This window comes from Canariomyces notabilis (genome assembly GCF_033297395.1).
Source record: "Canariomyces notabilis strain CBS 508.74 unplaced genomic scaffold N656scaffold_4, whole genome shotgun sequence".
In the NCBI taxonomy this organism is placed as follows: domain Eukaryota; kingdom Fungi; phylum Ascomycota; class Sordariomycetes; order Sordariales; family Chaetomiaceae; genus Canariomyces; species Canariomyces notabilis.
The window spans coordinates 126,030-142,995 of record NW_027041826.1 but is presented as its reverse complement, the minus strand read 5'-3'; the positions used below and the strand labels follow the sequence as shown (position 1 = coordinate 142,995).

The 16,966-nt window shown below is 55.1% G+C and overlaps 8 protein-coding genes across 8 annotated transcripts; 4 read left to right on the top strand and 4 right to left on the bottom strand.

Annotated features, from left to right (window-relative positions):
• Positions 1-290: 290 nt before the first annotated feature.
• N656DRAFT_766272 (glycoside hydrolase family 13 protein) lies at positions 291-2,671 on the top strand (the record flags this gene model as incomplete). Its single annotated transcript, XM_064813469.1, has 8 exons — positions 291-460; positions 525-540; positions 708-805; positions 865-966; positions 1,036-1,122; positions 1,194-1,358; positions 1,440-1,828; positions 1,869-2,671. The coding sequence occupies 8 exons, from the start codon at positions 291-293 to the stop codon at positions 2,669-2,671; spliced, it is 1,830 nt and encodes a 609-aa protein (XP_064672554.1).
• Positions 2,672-3,022: 351 nt separating this feature from the next.
• Positions 3,023-5,248, top strand: N656DRAFT_827100 (S-adenosyl-L-methionine-dependent methyltransferase). Its single transcript, XM_064818498.1, has 4 exons — positions 3,023-3,339; positions 3,399-3,885; positions 3,948-4,699; positions 4,756-5,248. Exons 1-4 carry the CDS (start codon positions 3,223-3,225, stop codon positions 4,972-4,974), a joined length of 1,575 nt encoding a protein of 524 aa, XP_064672553.1. The 5' UTR covers positions 3,023-3,222; the 3' UTR covers positions 4,975-5,248.
• A 224-nt stretch (positions 5,249-5,472) lies between these two features.
• N656DRAFT_787557 (uncharacterized protein) lies at positions 5,473-6,306 on the bottom strand (the record flags this gene model as incomplete). Its single annotated transcript, XM_064816615.1, has 2 exons — positions 5,473-5,672; positions 5,814-6,306. 2 exons carry the CDS (start codon positions 6,304-6,306, stop codon positions 5,473-5,475), a joined length of 693 nt encoding a protein of 230 aa, XP_064672552.1.
• An 875-nt stretch (positions 6,307-7,181) lies between these two features.
• Positions 7,182-7,877, bottom strand: N656DRAFT_703884 (ribosomal protein L34e; the record flags this gene model as incomplete). The annotated part of the gene is made up of 3 exons (XM_064811129.1): positions 7,182-7,370; positions 7,626-7,749; positions 7,840-7,877. 3 exons carry the CDS (start codon positions 7,875-7,877, stop codon positions 7,182-7,184), a joined length of 351 nt encoding a protein of 116 aa, XP_064672551.1.
• On the bottom strand, positions 7,840-8,751 carry N656DRAFT_776025 (uncharacterized protein). The gene is made up of 3 exons (XM_064814557.1): positions 8,606-8,751; positions 8,472-8,535; positions 7,840-8,419 (listed from the first exon to the last, which is right to left on the bottom strand). The coding sequence occupies exons 1-3, from the start codon at positions 8,708-8,710 to the stop codon at positions 8,199-8,201; spliced, it is 390 nt and encodes a 129-aa protein (XP_064672550.1). The 5' UTR covers positions 8,711-8,751; the 3' UTR covers positions 7,840-8,198.
• Positions 8,752-9,498: 747 nt separating this feature from the next.
• Positions 9,499-10,983, top strand: N656DRAFT_766269 (uncharacterized protein; the record flags this gene model as incomplete). The annotated part of the gene is made up of 1 exon (XM_064813468.1): positions 9,499-10,983. One exon carries the CDS (start codon positions 9,499-9,501, stop codon positions 10,981-10,983), a length of 1,485 nt encoding a protein of 494 aa, XP_064672549.1.
• Positions 10,984-12,572: 1,589 nt separating this feature from the next.
• N656DRAFT_475581 (uncharacterized protein) lies at positions 12,573-13,045 on the top strand. Its single transcript, XM_064809776.1, has one exon. It carries the CDS (start codon positions 12,606-12,608, stop codon positions 12,843-12,845), a length of 240 nt encoding a protein of 79 aa, XP_064672548.1. The 5' UTR covers positions 12,573-12,605; the 3' UTR covers positions 12,846-13,045.
• Positions 13,046-13,755: 710 nt separating this feature from the next.
• On the bottom strand, positions 13,756-15,655 carry N656DRAFT_787554 (uncharacterized protein; the record flags this gene model as incomplete). The annotated part of the gene is made up of 6 exons (XM_064816614.1): positions 13,756-13,776; positions 13,853-14,737; positions 14,792-14,953; positions 15,011-15,346; positions 15,408-15,557; positions 15,641-15,655. 6 exons carry the CDS (start codon positions 15,653-15,655, stop codon positions 13,756-13,758), a joined length of 1,569 nt encoding a protein of 522 aa, XP_064672547.1.
• Between the last annotated feature and the right edge of the window lie 1,311 nt (positions 15,656-16,966).

The window sequence follows — 16,966 nt, the reverse complement described above, 5'->3', positions numbered from 1 at the left end:
GCTTGTGGTGTACAGTACGCCGGGCCGCTGCTTCGGTCCCGCTTCGTCCTGTACGTCTTCCTTGTTTACAGACCAAGCCGTCCCACAACCTCCGCTCGTGTTCTGCGCAGTGGGGCAACCTCATCATCAGCCGGTAGCATGTAGATAGGTACAGTCCTGCCGCCACTCGTTTCTATAAAACGGTTCTAGAAGTACCGTCTCTCACCCGAGATATCATCACCTCCTACTGTTTTTCACGTTCCCCCCCGTTGCTACATTTGTGCTGCTTTTACCGAGGTAAACCTTCAACCATGCCTAGCACATCAGGACGGCCTTGGTGGAAGGACGCCGTCTGCTATCAGATCTACCCCGCCTCGTTCAAGGACTCCAACGGAGATGGCCTAGGAGACATACCCGGCATCCTTAGCAAAATAGACTACCTAAAGGATCTCGGGGTTGACGCCATATGGATTTCGCCCATGTATACCTCTTCCCCTACTGGATAGTACCCTTAGCATCCCAGCTAACCAACCACGTTAATGCAGGTTTGACAGTCCACAGGTCAGTCCATCCTGTAGAGAGTGAAGCAAAATGGAATGCTGTTCGTCCGGAATGTCCTACCAAGTAGCGGGAATCCCTTAACTATCCACCTCACGAGATGCACAGGGGCAGCAACTCCAGATCGTGGGTCGCCAGGAAAGGTCAAGGCTGACACTGACATCCTGAAGGTGGATATGGGATATGACATCTCCGACTACGAGAAGGTCTATCCTCCGTATGGCACCATCAAGGACATGGAGGAGCTTATAAAAGCTTGCCACGACAGGTGCCACACCCCTTCGGCCGCCTTGGGTTGTAGTGCAATCTTTGCTAACAGTCAAAAAGGGGCATGAAAATAATCTTGGACCTCGTCATCAACCACACTTCGGACCAGCACGCTTGGTTCAAAGAGTCAAGGTCTTCAAAGGATAACCCGAAGCGCGACTGGTTGGTTTATCCATCTATTTTTGCCTGCTGTCTCAGTAGAAGTAACTGTGGTCTGACATGGAATACTAGGTACATCTGGAAGCCTCCTCGATATGCTGAAGACGGCACGAGGCTGCCACCAACGAATTGGAGGAGTTACTTCTCTGGACCGGCCTGGTATACTCTGTCTCACCTCGCTGTCGAGATGGAAAATAACCCGGCATCACTGACATTACTCTACGGAGCAGGGAGTATGATGAGCGCACGGGCGAGTACTACCTCCATCTATTTGCCAAGGAGCAGCCAGACCTCAACTGGGAAAATGAGGAGACCCGGAAAGCCATATACGACAGCGCCATGCGCTTCTGGCTCGAAAAGGGCGTTGATGGCTTCCGTGTCGATTGCGTAAACATGTAAGTGGACTTCGCATTCTTTCAAAGACGGATTCTGCCCCTACAATACTTGCTTACCTGACTCAACCCCTCATTCCCCAGGTACTCCAAGGGGGTCGAATTCAAGGACGCCCCCATCGTCGACGCAAATTTCTACGAACAGCCCGCGTGGGTGTACTACGCCAACGGACCCAGGATCCACGAGTTCCTCAGGGAGATGAACGAGAAGGTGCTCAACGCCTACGACACCGTCACCATCGGCGAGCTGCCACACACGCCGGACCCCAAGAAGGTGCTGCAGTACGTGGGCGCGAGCGACAAGCAGCTGAGCATGGTCTTCCAGTTTGACATAGTCGACATCGGCCAGGGCCGCGAGCACAAGTACCATTTCCAGGAATGGAAGCTCCCGCTGTTCAAGGGCATCGTGGCCAAGTGGCAGCAGTTCATTGAAGGCACCGACGGTTGGACGACGGTGTTTTGCGAGAATCACGGTAAGAGGCAGCTCTCCCCCTACATTACCTTGCCTTCTAGACAGCCTACCTACCTACCCTCAACAACAATACCCTATGCTCACCACCAAAAAAAACCCCTTGCAAACAGACCAAGGCCGCTCGGTAAGCCGGTACGCCTCGGACGCACCTGAGCACCGAGAGCACTCAGCCAAGCTGCTCGCCCTACTCCTCTGCTCTTTAACGGGCACGCTGTTCCTGTACCAAGGCCAGGAGATCGGCATGGTCAACGTGCCGCGCGACTGGCCCATCGAGAGCTATCGGGACATCGAGTCGGTCAATTTTTATCATGCCATGGCGGCCGCGACCAACAACGACCCGGCCGAGCTCGACTATGTCATGCGCAGCCTGCAGATCCTGGGGCGCGACAACGCCCGCCTGCCCATGCAGTGGGATGGGGATAAGGCTTATGCTGGGTTTACCGACAGTGAAAAGGGCCCCTGGATGCGGGTGCATGACCTGTTCAGGGAGATTAACGTTGCTAGGCAGCTGAGGGTAGGGGACAAGTCGGTGCTTGGGTTCTGGAGGAGGATGATCAGGTTTAGGAAGGAACATGCCGCGGTGCTGGTGCATGGCGAGTTTGAGGCGTTTGGAATGGAGGATGAGAAGACGTTTGTGTTTGGGAAGAAAGGTGGAAAGGATGGGGAGATGAGGGCGGCCGCGGTGTTGAACTTTTCTGGGGAGGAGCAGGAGGTTGAGCTGCCCAATTATGACGGGCTGGTGTTTGCGGTTGGGAGCTATGATGATGGTGTTGATGAGGGAGCTGGCGGGAGAGTGAAGAAGTTAAGACCGTGGGAGGGAAGGCTCTATTTGGCTGGTTGCTGAGAGGACGGGATCCTGTTATAGATGCGGGAGGAGGTCGTACAACTAGTCGTAGATGATCCGAGCGAAGTGCTCGCGGAATGAGGATCCTGTCATGAATCAACAGAACGATCGCCTACTGCATACACCATGCAGCAGAATGTCATGCCGGGCATAAAAAGGTACCCCTGGGCTAGGCTGAGATAATGGTGGATTGAGATGACGATTGCTCTGGAACACCAAATTTACGGGAAAGGGGGCAGAAGGAGCTATGATCAGTGATGCGACAGTGCGGCATGTCAGGACTCAGATCCATGCCTGCAACAAAGCCTTGATCAATGCCAAGCTCCCGCAAAACCCCACTAGCCAGCCACACGTCCACACCGTAAAGTTAGTGCTTGGCAACAATGGATGCTCCTTTCTTGCTGCAGTGAAAAGTGCGGTCGGCAGCTCCCACAAAACCTCCATTCTCCTCTCCCTTTCTCCAGCTCCCTTTCTCTGCTTGTACCCGTCATCCTCCTGCTCAACAGTCCGCGGTCGGGCTGTAGCAGCTAGGTTGCCCATTGTCAGAAACAATGTCGAAGCCACAGAGTGCCAACGGCAGCGAGTCCGAATTTGAGTTTATCGAGACTCCCAAGGCTCCCACGCCGACTTTTGAGAAGTTTGAAGATTGCGGTGTCCGCACAACTTCGGTGAGCTGCCACTGCGTGTCTTCGAAGCCAATTGATCCCTAACTGACGCTCGCTTTCAGTACCCCACCATCAAAAATGCTCCTCTGCCTGCCGACGGTGCTGGTACCGACAGCTTCTCCAACCTCTTGCTTTTCTCCATCCTCGGCGGCGTGCCCCTCTGGCTGTCATGGAAGGTCGGCGGCGGACTGAAGCTGGCCTTCTTCTTTGCCATCTTCACCACCCTCCCCTTGCTTGCCGCCTTCTGGATCATCTTCTCCACCATCTCGCCTCGCAAGAACGAGAAGGCCAGATTCCCCGGCCGCCCTGTTGAGCACTATCTCACCTTCAAGAATCCTGCCGACCAGGCAAAGTACCATGGCCGGAACAAGATTCCCATGGAAACGTTCTACGAGATGTACTTTGACGGTGATGTCGAGTTCAATGGCGATGCGCTCGAGGTGCTGGAGTATCGCCACGACTGGGCTAGCTTCCGCTTCACGTATGGCCTGATCAAGTACTTTTTGACCGGCTTTATTCCGGAGGCCATCATGCACACCCGGTCGCAAGGTAAGCGGGCCGTTGCATGCTGCGAACCAAATTCTGCAATGTATCTAACCCTATGGCACTAGACGAGGAGCAGGTTCGCGACCACTACGACCGAGGCGACGATTTCTACGCCTGGTTCCTCGGCCCACGCATGATCTACACCTCGGGTGTCATCAGTGACATCAACAGGGAGGAGACCCTGGAGGAGATTCAGGACAACAAGCTCGCCATTGTCTGCGAGAAGATTGCTCTGAAGGAGGGTGAGCGTTTGCTCGATATCGGATGCGGCTGGGGCACCCTCGCCCGCTTTGCCAGTGTCAACTACGGCGCCAAGGCCACCGGTATTACGCTCGGCCGGAACCAGACTGCCTGGGGTAACTCGGCGCTGCGCAAGGCCGGCATTCCCGAGGAGCAGAGCAAGATTCTGTGCATGGACTACCGTGACATTCCAGTGCCCGAGGGCGGCTACAACAAGATTACCTGCCTTGAGATGGCCGAGCACGTCGGCGTCCGGCACTTCCAAGCCTTCATGAAGCAGGTCTGTGACATGATGGATGACGACGGCGTTTTCTTCCTCCAGATCGCTGGTCTGCGCAAGAGCTGGCAGTACGAGGACTTGATCTGGGGTCTCTTCATGAACAAATATGTCTTCCCGGGAGCTGACGCTTCAACCCCCCTCGGCTGGTTTATCGACAAGATTGAGGCCGCGGGATTCGAGGTCAAGTCCATCGACACGATTGGCGTGCACTACTCGGCCACCATCTGGAGATGGTACAGGAACTGGATGGCCAACCGTGACAAGGTTGAGGCCAAGTACGGCAAGAGGTGGTTCCGCGTACGTTCCCCAGGCTTGTCGTATCCTGCTCTCAACGTGCTGACATAGTGATACAGATCTGGGAGTTTTTCCTTGCCTACTCCACCATTGCCTCTCGCCAGGGTACCGCCACCTGCTACCAGATTGTGCTGCACAAGAACATCAACTCGTTCCACCGTGTCGAGGGCATCCCCACTCAGTACGGCCTTAGTGGTGCGAGAGCTGTCACCAAAGCCGACATGCAGGCATGGGTCAAGGCCAATGCTGCTGAATTCCCCAGCGTCCCCGTTCAGTAAACTTTGCCTTGCATGGACATAGGATAGACATGAAGATACCCTGGGAGGTCTCAGCTTGCAGTCGAGTCGTTTGAGAACGGCGAGTAATGTGGATGGTAAAAGCTGTTTTCTGCCGACCTCGGTCGCGGTGACAGCGCTTCCAAAGGAATCTAAACTAGATGTATATCAAGGAAGAATAGAGATGAGGTAGCCTCTTTCGCCTAATGGGCGGTGAGGCAGTTGTCAGTATAGGCATTTCCTACCACTACGTCGACCAGTAAATGCCTCGGAACTGGCCCAGCTTTGCACCGGCTTCGCAGGGTAGTATGCTGTGAGAAGCCCCCAATATGACTTTCTAACAGAGCCCGATCTCCCGTTTGAGATCGAACGGTCTACAGCCCGTCCGTAGATACCGCTCCCACTGCCTCCTTTTACAAGTACATTATAAGTATATCTCCACTCCAATCTCATGATTCGTATCATGCTCTTCAGCTGTCTCGTAAGCCCGCAAACGGGACCTCACTCCCCATCGTTCCACCCCATGGGTATCAACGCAGCAGCCACGTCCTCCACCCCCCGTTCCGTTGCTAGCATATTGTACTGCGACGCCGCGTTCCTCGTGTCCAGCACCTCGACCCGTATCCCTAGGTCGCTAATCGCCCGCCTCGTGGCAGGACTAAGCGGCCGTATCTCCGCGCCCAGCCCGAGAATCAACAGATCTTTTCCCCGCCATCAATGTCAGCCTTCTTTGTCAGATTCAGATAGAGGACCCGTCGACCCCCCAGAAAGAGGGGGAGGGGGGAAGGGAAAATAAGAAGAGGTTCGAGGGGGGGGGGGGGGGGGGGGGGGGGGGGACCAACCGGGCCGCGGCCAAACAAGACTCAACACCCCAAACGCCTGGGGATTAATCTCCACCTGCCCGCGCGAGTTCACCAGCTGCCTCCTCCCCGTCTTCCCCGTCCTTGTTGTTGTCCCAGCATCACCACCACCATTTCCAGTCTCATTATGACTACTATTATTAACCAACCAAGGCCGCCAACGAAACGCCTCCCCGGCAACAAGCAGCGCCCCGTCCCCTCCGGCAATGGTGACCCTTACCCCCTCATCGTCCTCGCCGTTCCTGCCGCCGCCCTGCTGCCCGTGCAGCACGAACCCGTCGGGAAGACACTTGTCGACCGCCGTGGCGGGGACGGCCACGTCCGAGAGCACGTCCATGCGCCCGAAATCGGTCGGCGGGGGCTGCTCCGGGACGGGCTCCGCGTTGTGTGCGAGTGGTTGGCGCGGGCGGCGAGGGTCTGGTGGGGTCGTGTGGAACGTCCTTGTGTTCTGGTGGTGAGGAGGAGTGGTCGTCATGACACTGGGTGCGAGTTGCGAGGAGCAAAGGTGGTGGTGGTAGCGGTAGCTTCGGCTGGCGGCTTGAGCTTGGGCTGTTGCCGGGATGCTCATTGTGCGAGGGACCGCTGTTGTTGTTCTTGCGCAGAGTCGCCTGGCGGCGGCTGCTGCTGCTGAGGATGATGGAGTCGCCATTTGCGGCGGCGGCAGAAGTTGGTATCGTATACGTGTGTTGTAGCCTACGTTTGCATGTTGTGTTGAGCTAGCTTTGACTGTGGACGGGAAAGGTTGTGACGAGCTGCTGGTGGACTGCCAATTGAAATTTTGGCGGAGCTCGACGTCATTGCAGGGGTCTGTCTTGCTATGGGAACATCTAGTACTGGACATCTACCGAGCCTCGTTTTAGAGAATTGATGAATACTGGCACTCTTTTCGAATGCCACACCGCTTTAAGTTGCCTCAAGCCAATTCCTTGAAGGGATTCCGTATCTGGGTTTACTGTGTATAGGCTTGATAGGAAGCAGAAGCTCGGCTGATACACACCTTCGGAGCTCTTAATTAGGCAACCACCACAGAGCGCCCACAATTTGGAGAGATGTTATCTCACGACCCCTGACTACCCTTCGGTTCTTCGTTGGCCATCCCCAACCGGTATTTTTGGCGCTTGAAGCCTGTCACCGACTTTCCACTTTACAATGCTCCATGCCCCGGTCCCACGGAGCAGCCTGAAGTCCATTTCCATTGAGAACCTCATTCCGGAGTAGAAAGCAGCCCTAAGAACAGAGACAGCCAACCCCGGCTGTGTGTATGGCATGCGAGCCCGTTTCCCAAATGAACACCGAAGCAATGAGACCGTCACCCTAGCACCCGTCCGCCCGAACCCAAACCAAGCGCATTTATTTCTTCTTTTCCGCCTGGCTCTGCTCCTTCAGCACCTTCTTGACAATCTTCTGCTCCTCAATGAGGAAGGCCCGGACGATGCGGTCCCGCACGCAGTTGCCGCATCTTGAACCGCCATACGCACGCTGAACCGTCTTCTTGGGCTTGGAGATCTGGGCATACTCGCGGGGACGGAGAGCGGGAATCTGCACAGGGGAGACATGTCAGCACGCCATAGCTCAGCCATTATATTGTAGTCGCCACAATCCAAATCATCCCGTCGTTCCCTCCGCGCAGGTATCCGAGAGAGTCAAGTCGTCGGGCAGTCGTAAAGTCGAACAATGGAACCAAATCCAGCTCCAGATGACGGTCTTTATCGACTTGGCCGTTGGATCGCTCGCCTCGATCGCCCGAAATCTCTCCTTTCCTTTCCACACGAGTCTTGAGTCCGGAAGACTTACACCAGGGAGCTTGACTCCGCAGTCACCGCACTTGGGCGCAGTACCGCGCTTCTTGATGTGGAGGAGCCGCGTTTGACCACCGGGAGTCTTGACAACCCGGGTCAAGTTTGACGTGGTGTTGTAGCTGCAATGAACCAGAGTTAGTCCATTTTCCGACTCCATATCCCTTAACCGCCAATTCCCGTAGCCGGCTGCAGAAAAAGGACGAACTCACGGGTTGCGGCGACGGTAGGTTACTCTTGAGGGTGCCATTGCAGCGGTGTTGTCGTTGTCGTGATGGTTTCCGTCGGCTCGATCACGCTGTGCAGGGTGGGTGAATTTTGAGATACAGTTTGGAAATTTCTGTGGGCGCGGGCCTGACTTGCAAAGCCCCACTTGAAACTCAAGGTTTGGCACTGCCGAAGGGAGCGAGGCAGCTGGCAGTATTTAAGCTTATATAAGCAAATGTGGCTAGTGCCAATTACTAAGATTCATTCAAGAAGACCACTTGCGCCACATGAAGTGTTGTATCCGTATGCCTCGACTCCAGACGCCGCGTGGTATTCCGAAGGCCGAATCTAACCCTAAATCAACTCAAGAAGCACTTCTCACCCGTTTCCGCCGATCCTCGTTGGCCCAGTCAGGGTCGTCGCGTGCACGCCACTGTTTGATGCCTTTTGGGTTTTCTTTCTGGCTCTTCAGTGCTCGAGTAAAGAGGGCCTCGGTCTCCGGGCTATAGAGGACGTCCCGGAAGCCAGCAATCTCCTTGTTGGCGCTCTCAACGGACTGCATGTAGGCCGCGAAGGCAGCCTGGGCTGGCTCGCTGTTAGGTACGGGCCGGGATTTAAAACTCGAGGAAGAACTCACGCGAGGCATGCTTGGCCTGCAGGGGCTCCAGCATGCGTGGGAGCAGCGAGCGAAGCTGCCGCAGCTGCATTGAGGTTAGAATCTATAAGTCGCCAGGGCAGTCACGAGTGGAATGGTCATGGTAAGTTACGTACCTGGAGATGCATCTGGTTCAATTGAAAGAGTGCATCTTCAAGCCGCTCCTCCTCTTGCAGGTCGCCGTTGGCTGCTGCTGGTGGCTGCTGCTTGCTAGAGGCCATGTCTCATATTTCGGGAGTCCCCCGGGCCTGGAATGAGGTCCAGCACCCGAAATTAGATGTTGCTATTGTGCTCTATTGAGAAACAGTTTTGAAGAGAGCAACTCAGATGAAAACGAAGCGGCTGTGGGGCTTCCTCAAATGCTGTGATGGAGCCGGCAACCAACAAAGAAAAGAATGGCGGGGTGTTTGCTGCAGGGAAAACGGCTGATTGGTCACAGTGGCCCAGACTGGCGGACACCGGGGGGCAGGGGTTGGGGTGAAATGAGCCAGAATGTGGCTGAGACCAGTCAGCACTCTAATGATTAACCTGTGACCTTGGAGCTTGGGCCAGCAGGTGCCAGGTTATCGGGTGACGGCTGCAAACATCAGAAGCACGCTCATCGGTCGCTCTCGTCGCTCGCCTGCAGACTTCCCATCATCAAACCAACCAACCCAGGGATAGTGCCAAAAAGCAAGTGCAGGTTACAGCCAGACCTGTTCTTGCTAGCAGGCAGCCAACGATTCTGTAATATTTTTTCATTTGTTACTTTTTTTTTACGCTTTCTGTGCAGCGACCTGAAGCGAAAAAAAGACCAAGCATCGACCGTTTGTCCAAGCAGCCGTGTCAAGAGTTTATTATCTGCATCAATAGGTCGATCGCGCACGCGCTCTCGGCAGAACAAGGCTCCAGGGCACCATTCCCTTTTTTCCCTCCCCCCCGCCTCTACAACGTACAAAACTTTCCCCATTACCACACAGCACAACACAGTATTTCCACTGGCTGTTCCCGTGCCACATCGCCAATCACCATGGACGCTCCAGGTACTACGGGAGCTTCGCAGGTCCAGCCACGCTCGCGCAAGCGCCCTCGAGTCACCCGCGTTTCGGAAACTGGGAACGCTGCGGCGACAGGGCCTGTAGCACAAGCTGCTGCGGCCCAGGGCTGGGGACCCGCCACCGTTGTTGGTACTAGTAACCACGGTCAGGCCGTGCGTGCGACCGTGGACACCGTGCCCACTCAACATCCTCCCACCTTCCCATCGCAGCAACTCGACAGATCGCACCAGGTCGCCGAGGCCGACGGATTGATGAACGGCTACAACGCCCCGCAGCACACGCAGTACCCTGATCCCCAGCCGGGTCTTGCCTCCGCCACGCAGCCCGACACGTCCGGCCTCAGCAGCTTGAGCACCCTCGCCGGCGATCACCATCACCATCAGCATCATCAGCACGGCGGTCAACAACACGGCCAGCACGGCCAGCACGGCCAGCACGCTCAACACGCTCAGCAGCATCATCAGCAGCAACCGCACCAGCAGCACCAACAGCAGCAGCAGCGGACTCCGGCCGGCAAGAAACCCGACCATCTGATATTCCAGCACCAGTACGGTGCCAATCCCTCAGCCGGCGACTCATCGCCCGCCGTGGCGAACTCTTCATCCGCCGCCCCCAGCTACAACATTCCGGTGTGGTCCGTCACCGGCTCCAGCCCAGCGCCGCCGGCCGCGCCGCCCTCATCGTCCTCGATGCCTCCGCAGTCGCCCGCGTTGGGCACCACCGCTACCGGTCTGGCACCCCCGGAAAATGGCATCTACCGCACCTTTGAAGAACTCCTGTCGACAGTTCAGCGGACCGCCAAAGAGCAGGGCTATGGCATCGTCAAACTGCGCGCCAGCAACTATCGCGAGGGCAAACCAACGCGGTACGATCTTGTGTGCGATCGCGGCGGCGTCAAGTATAACAGCACCGCCAAGAAGCGCAACCCCAGCACGCGCAAGGTCGATTGCCCGTGGCGCGCCAAGGCCGTGTGCGAGGTGAACCTGGGCCACCAATGGCGCTTCCAAGTGCAAGAACATCGGCACAATCACGAGCCGCGCATTCCCGCCGCCGTTCCTGGGCAAGAGAACACGCCCGTCGCGCAGAGCCTCCGGAGCTTGACCAACAAGGTCGACCGCATGGCCCACGAAATGGCGCAAGGCTTTGGCCGGCTGGAGAGTGCAATGGCGGCCCGGTTGGACAACATTGAGAAGCGACTCGAAGCGCTAGAGACGGGTCGGCCTTCGATGCTCGGCGGCAACGGTGTGCCTTCCATGGGCGGCCCGAGCATGCCAACCGCCAATATGGGCGGCAGTAGCCTCGGCAACGGCTCTCTGGCAAATGGAGGCATGTCGTCTTTGGTAGACGGCCGGCTGGGCGGCGTCGAGAGCCGGCTCGCCCAGATGGAACCGCGTAGCTTGGACGGTCTGCAAATGATGGAGGACGAGAACCGTCTGGGCATGATGGTCGGCTCGTAGGTCGTTGCTGGCTAGCACGGGGCTCCAACACACCGACACATGTCCTGCCACCTGGTCCCCCTCTGTTTTCTTCCTATATTTCTGAACGAGGATGACCTTTGTTCCTTGAAAAGAGAACACAAAGACGCATTGATCGAGAGCCACTAAACGCGATGGTCGGGGCCAAGGTGGACAGACAGACTGTACGTCCTATTCGGCCCAGCGCTGGGGGCCGGTTTTACCCCGTTCCCTAATTCTTACCCGGAGGCCATCTTTTTACACTACTGTATATGTAGTTTGGTGCGTTGCTTTGCTTTTCTTTTCTTTTCTTCTCGGCGTCTGGCGATCTGGCAGTGTGCAAAAGTGTGTAGATATTCTCTCTGGTGCAGACCTGGTTCCTTGGTCCAGACCATGAATCGCGATTCTTCCCTTCCGGTTTTACACTTTCATCCTCTGCGTTCTCTTCTTTTTCTTTTTTTTTCCTTTCACTCCTCCCATTGGTCTCTGAACCACATGGCGGGCAATAACAACGAGGAAAGGGGTCACTCGGGCGGGTTCAAAGGGGATAATGGATGGGGAAAGGGTTCGGCGTTAAAATTCGGTCACTCTACCTTATCATACCTACCGTGTACCACCGGGTTCGAGATACCTAAAGGCTACCTTCCTTCACCTTACTATTACCTGCTAGCTATGCTTTTAGTCATCTTCTGTTTTCTTTTTTATATTCGAGTCTTTTTGCTTTCCCGTCACTCATGTGCTTGTGGTTGGGCGAGAGGTTGCCTGGCTGCCCTGACCTCCTTACCGCCGCCGACGTGTTAGTTGTTTCTTGTCGGGCTTCGTTTTTGGGTTTTTCGGTTGTGTTGGGTTGATCTTGGGGACTGTGGGCTTCTCCCACCATCCTTCTGTTGCTCCTCGCTCCTCAGTGCCTCCCTCCTACCTTATGTTTACTCGTTATCTCCTATCCCGACCGGTCCATGTCCTGGGGCCTCGTCTCACCCCGCCTTACCTCATTCCGCCCTCCCGCGGTTCAAGCAGCCAGGCCGTGAACGATGAGTTGAGATCGTACTACACTACTACATTGCACCGCATTGCACCCGCTGATGGAACGAAGGGCATGCGTGCCCGTCAGGGCTGAGGTGTCGGAACAAAAAGTGCGATTGCTTCGGGGGAAGCGGGAAGGGGGAGGGATGATAAAGCAGATGGGGGATATGTAGAATGATATGAGATGCGCCGGGCTCGTCAATCGGTCAAAAAGGGTGGAGGAGAACAGGCACCAGAGAGGAGGAGGGAGCGGCGAGGGCCATGATTGGAATGGAGGGCTAAAGCCTCATTAAGTGTGTTCAATTTGTTTAAATCTGGTCCTATTTTCTTGATTTGCTGTGTGCTGTGCTGCCGCGGTCAAACGAGGTGACCCAGTCAGGATTGGGGGAGGTTGGTGAAAAGGGGGGATCAGACAAGGGAGGGTCTATCTGTATCCTCCTTACCTCCTGTCCCCTACCGTCCGCCCGTACACTGGTTCATGTGTGTGTGAGTGTGTATATGACAAGAGACAGACCAAAACGAAAAGGTTGCATATCTACCTTGCCTTGCCTAGCTTTACCAACATACCCTTAGCGAACTGGCCTCATCATCGTCAGCCTCTTATGGGGCTGATGTGCATCTCGATGTCACGCCTTGCCCTTGACGATAGGCCTTGCTTTCCCCTTTGCTTGATAGCCATCTGTGTTTGTCTTTCCGTGTGTGTTCTGCTTTCGAAGAGGAATGTGACCGAGATAGAGAGGGGGGCAAATGAACAGGTAAAGGCGACCTTTGCATCACATAGGTTTGTCATGCTGGCAAAGTGTCGGCGAGAAGATTGCGAGTCTATAGAAGCTGTGGACTGACTGACCGGAAACTACACGGGAGGTTCGATTCAACTATATCTTCCATGTACATATGTACTGTACACAAGCCGGACGGGGGGATCTAGAACTCTAACCTGTCCAACGAAGTAAATCAACGCTAATTAGGTCAGTCCCCATGGGATTCACACATCAGAATCCTCATTCACTTGAATCATTTCATACCTAGCGACCTGGACAGATGCTGATCCATCTCCAAGATATCTCAGGATTTCAGGCGCACCGCTCAGCCAATGATTTTTGTCTAGGTTTTCCTCACTCCATCAGTATCTCCCTAGACCCTTACTCATAAACAGGACCTTTCCAACTCCGTTATGCTACCCAAAAAGACCATATCAGGAAAGTAGATATAACAAATGCCTCATGAGGAGTAGGTAATAAGATGGATATAGATGCAACAGACAATCGAGACTCAAAGCGGCAAAACGGAGTTTTCCAAGCGATAATCCCTATTATATACCGGCGCCTTCTCCAAGAGAGGGACAGCCACAATCACAATCCGGGACTGGATTGCAGAGTGGTTCTGTTGAATCCAAGAAGAAACAACCATGTCATGATGGCGTATGCGAACGTCGCTTTCCTCCGCAGTCCATGCACCTCTCCGAGCTTTCTTATGCAATCAATGTAATATGCCAAAATAACCGGGCAAGATCTTCTCGTTGTTGTCAATTCCATGACGAGCCGGCCGGTGTAAGGTAGTTAAGTGGGCTCTGGCCTCAAAGGGGGAAAAGGGGGTTTGAAGAATCATTGTTGTGATATTGCGAGCGACATTTCATTACTTCATAGAGCCAGAACAAAAAATTGAGACGTTGACACGTCAGCAACCGGGGGGGGGGGAGGGGTATAAAACAGTAAGAGCAATGTCAGCCAGCGAGTGTTGCCGTTAGGTTGTCTATAGTTCTTGAACCCAGACCTGGACACGAAGCGGTTCGCGTCAGTACTTCATGCTCCATAATCGTTCCGGTAGAAGGGAGAAGCTCCAAACTCACCTCCATCTTCCCAGTCTCGGACCTCTGCTTCCTCGCGTTCTGCTTGACCGTCATCATGACCATGTCCAAATCGTCTTGGTCGCCAATGGTGATCATCTCGCCCTCGGGCGAATCGTCGTCCTTGATCTTGATCTTGAACCGCTTCCGGATGCCAAACTTGTCCTTGATGCGGTCCGCAAAGTCGGGGAACTCGATGGCGGGGCCAATCATGATGTAGCGGACGTCGCCGGCATGCACCTTGACTCGGACGGTGCGGAGGACTTCCCGCCTCGACGAGCTCCGCTTGGAGCCGCTGGAAAGGGAGCCTGCTCCTCCCGGCCTGCGGTTGGAAACAATCTCAAACTCGCCCTCATCGAACGAGGCGTCGTCGTAGTCGCTGCCCTCTTCCTCCTCTTCCTCAATGTAGCGTTCCCGTGTTCGGCCACCCCCGCTCCTTTGTGACCTGCTACTCCGGGACCCGCCGCCGCCCTGGTACATGTCGTATAGCTCATCCGGATAGGCATCTTCTTCCTCAATCCTCCTCCTGCTGGGGCCGTCACGCAGAGAATAGCCCCTCGACACTTGCGACGGGGCGGCAGACGCGGAGCGAGCTGGGCGGGGACGCTGTCCATCTTCGGGGGATGTCTTTTCATAGCGCTCATTGGACTTGACCTTTTCGAGGTTGAGCCTGCTCGGAACTGGCTTGGGCCCATTTCGGACCGAGGCGCCGCGGCTCATCTGGGAGGGCTTGTCGTTTTCGGGAGGCGGTGTCGGAGGGAAGACATTGCGGTTGGTGGGCGGCTCGGATTGCTGTCTCCTACTTTGCAGGCCAGGCTTAACGAGATTGCTGGCGGCGAACGAGAGGGCTTCCGCTGGTCGATCATCTTTGGGCTGGATCGGAGAGTTCTTTATTGAGGGTTAGCACCGAGCATGTCGAAAAGTCAGGGATGCCCAACATACATTCTTCAACTCGGCGCCCGCGAAGCCTGTGAAGGCATTGTTACGGTCTGACGCAGCAACTAGCCTGGCTTTTCCAAGGTAATCTTTTTGCTGCAGGTTCCGGACCTTTGCCTCGTTTGGCCTGTAGACAACGGACACTGGAATGGAAAAGACTGTGTAACCCTGCCCGAGTGTTAGTCATTGAGAGGCAAGAAAAGAGATGGTGGCAGGGAACGGTACTTTTGCCTTGTCTTGAATTGCATCGTCAATCACGCTGTGATCCTCGACTACTTTCTCCTTGGATGCGAACTGCAGATCCTGCATGCCAGCCTCCATTTGCTCGAGATAAATGTAGCAGAGACCGCGGTTGAAGAGAACTTCGCAAGAGTAGAGTTTGAACAGCAGACCCAGCTGCGTATAGTCGATCAGCGTGTTGCCGCGGAGGTAGAGAAGGGTGTCGTTGAAATTCGCGAGGGCTTCTTCGAAGTCGCCGAGGAGAAAGTTAGAGACTCCTTCTTGGAAATATGCTACTGCGAGATACTGGTCGCACTTGATAGCCCGTTGGTAGTACTCAACCTTGTCCAACAAAGTCAGCGCATCTGCGATATAGACAACCAGAAATTGTAGGCCTGCTTACCGCTTGCTCGTGTTGACCAAGAGTCGCATGGATGACGCCCATGTTGAACAGGATCTTGGATGTATCCGCAATCTTGTCGAACCACTTGAGCGCTTCGTCGAACTCATTGTTGTCGTAGTACTTGAGGGCCTCGACCCAAGTCTCGATTTCCTATATGACGGGCTTGTGTGTAAGTCGACTGTATCCCTGACGGCAGTAGGGTGTTTTATTTATTTTCTCTGTTGTGTCCATACCTGTTTCAACGACATGCTGTCTCAGGGCACTGCAGTCCAAAAGGCTATGAAGCCGGTCTTGGGCCCTTGGGAGAGCGATAGTCGCAAAGGATCCTCTCTTGTGGGGTGTGGACGAGCGTCAGGCGGTCCGATGCGTTGTTGAGGGGTTGTGTGGCTATAAATGTCGAGAAAGCTAGCCAGCCAAAATTCGGCGTGGCAGCAGGGGTTCGGCCTGGGCTCGCTTGGGGCTTGGGTGGGCGGCAACAAGGGTTGCAAGCAGCTCGAGTCAGCAGCGGCGGTAAGGGAAATGGGAGATTGCGCCGTTTGGAAAACGGGTCGAAAATTTCCCCGCCTCTTCGCAAATGCCCAATTGCCTTCGTCTTCTGCCCTCGGCCCAGATACGGATACGTTAGGGGACGTTAACAGGAGCAATGAATGGGCCTAGTGAATCGATGGCCGGCCGCAGAGAATTAGCGGGAGCTTGGCATGTGACGAGGCCACAGCTTCGGCTCCGTCCAGCGTTACTGTCCTGCAGCTAGCGTTCTCGGGAGACAAAAAGTTCCTCCGGCACTCGTCCGGGTGTTGTAGCCCTCTGGAAGCCGAGATGGTGTCGGGTGCAGCCGAGGGGAGACGGAAGACGGCGTTGATGTCTGATAAAAGGGACCAGAGCTGCAATAGTTTTCTTGCCAGGCTGTTCCTCTCGGCGGTGGCTAACTTGACGCTCGGTCTGAGGCGAGTGGTGTGTTCTCTTACTTTATTAACGGCGGCTCTTTTCCTATGCCGGAGGCTGGTGTATGGGAGGTTTTGTTTTTCTCCCCCTAGAGCTGGCGGAAATGACTGACTAGCGGTCGGCTATGAAGAGAGCGGGAATTGGTGTGTGGGAAAGTGAGATCGTGAGAGAAGATCGAGTATCGAGGAAATGGTGATTTGGGACCGGGTTGGAAGGGCAATACGGGTAATGCCAAGCTTGATAAGTTACATGCAAGCGTAAAGGAGACGGGTTGACAGGTTCGAACAAGCGAGGAGTCTGCTTCTGGGCTTGTTTGGAGACGTTTAGAGATGGCCAGGCCGGGGAAGGAGATCATGCAGGCTCGCACAGGTGGTCTTGGCCTGCCCAGCCTATACCGCCCTGTAACCGACTTTTGTATTGTATGTATTGTGAGTATCCGTACGAAGGTACCTTTGAGTTACATACATCTCTGCCAAATGGGAATCCGGCATCTTGATGGAAGACAGATTTCTCGATGAACAAAGCCTGATTGTTGACTTACAGCCGACAGGGGACGTCCCCTCGGCAGCACTGGGGTTTTGGCAGTAAAGGTTCCAGCACGCTAGGGGCACGAAAGA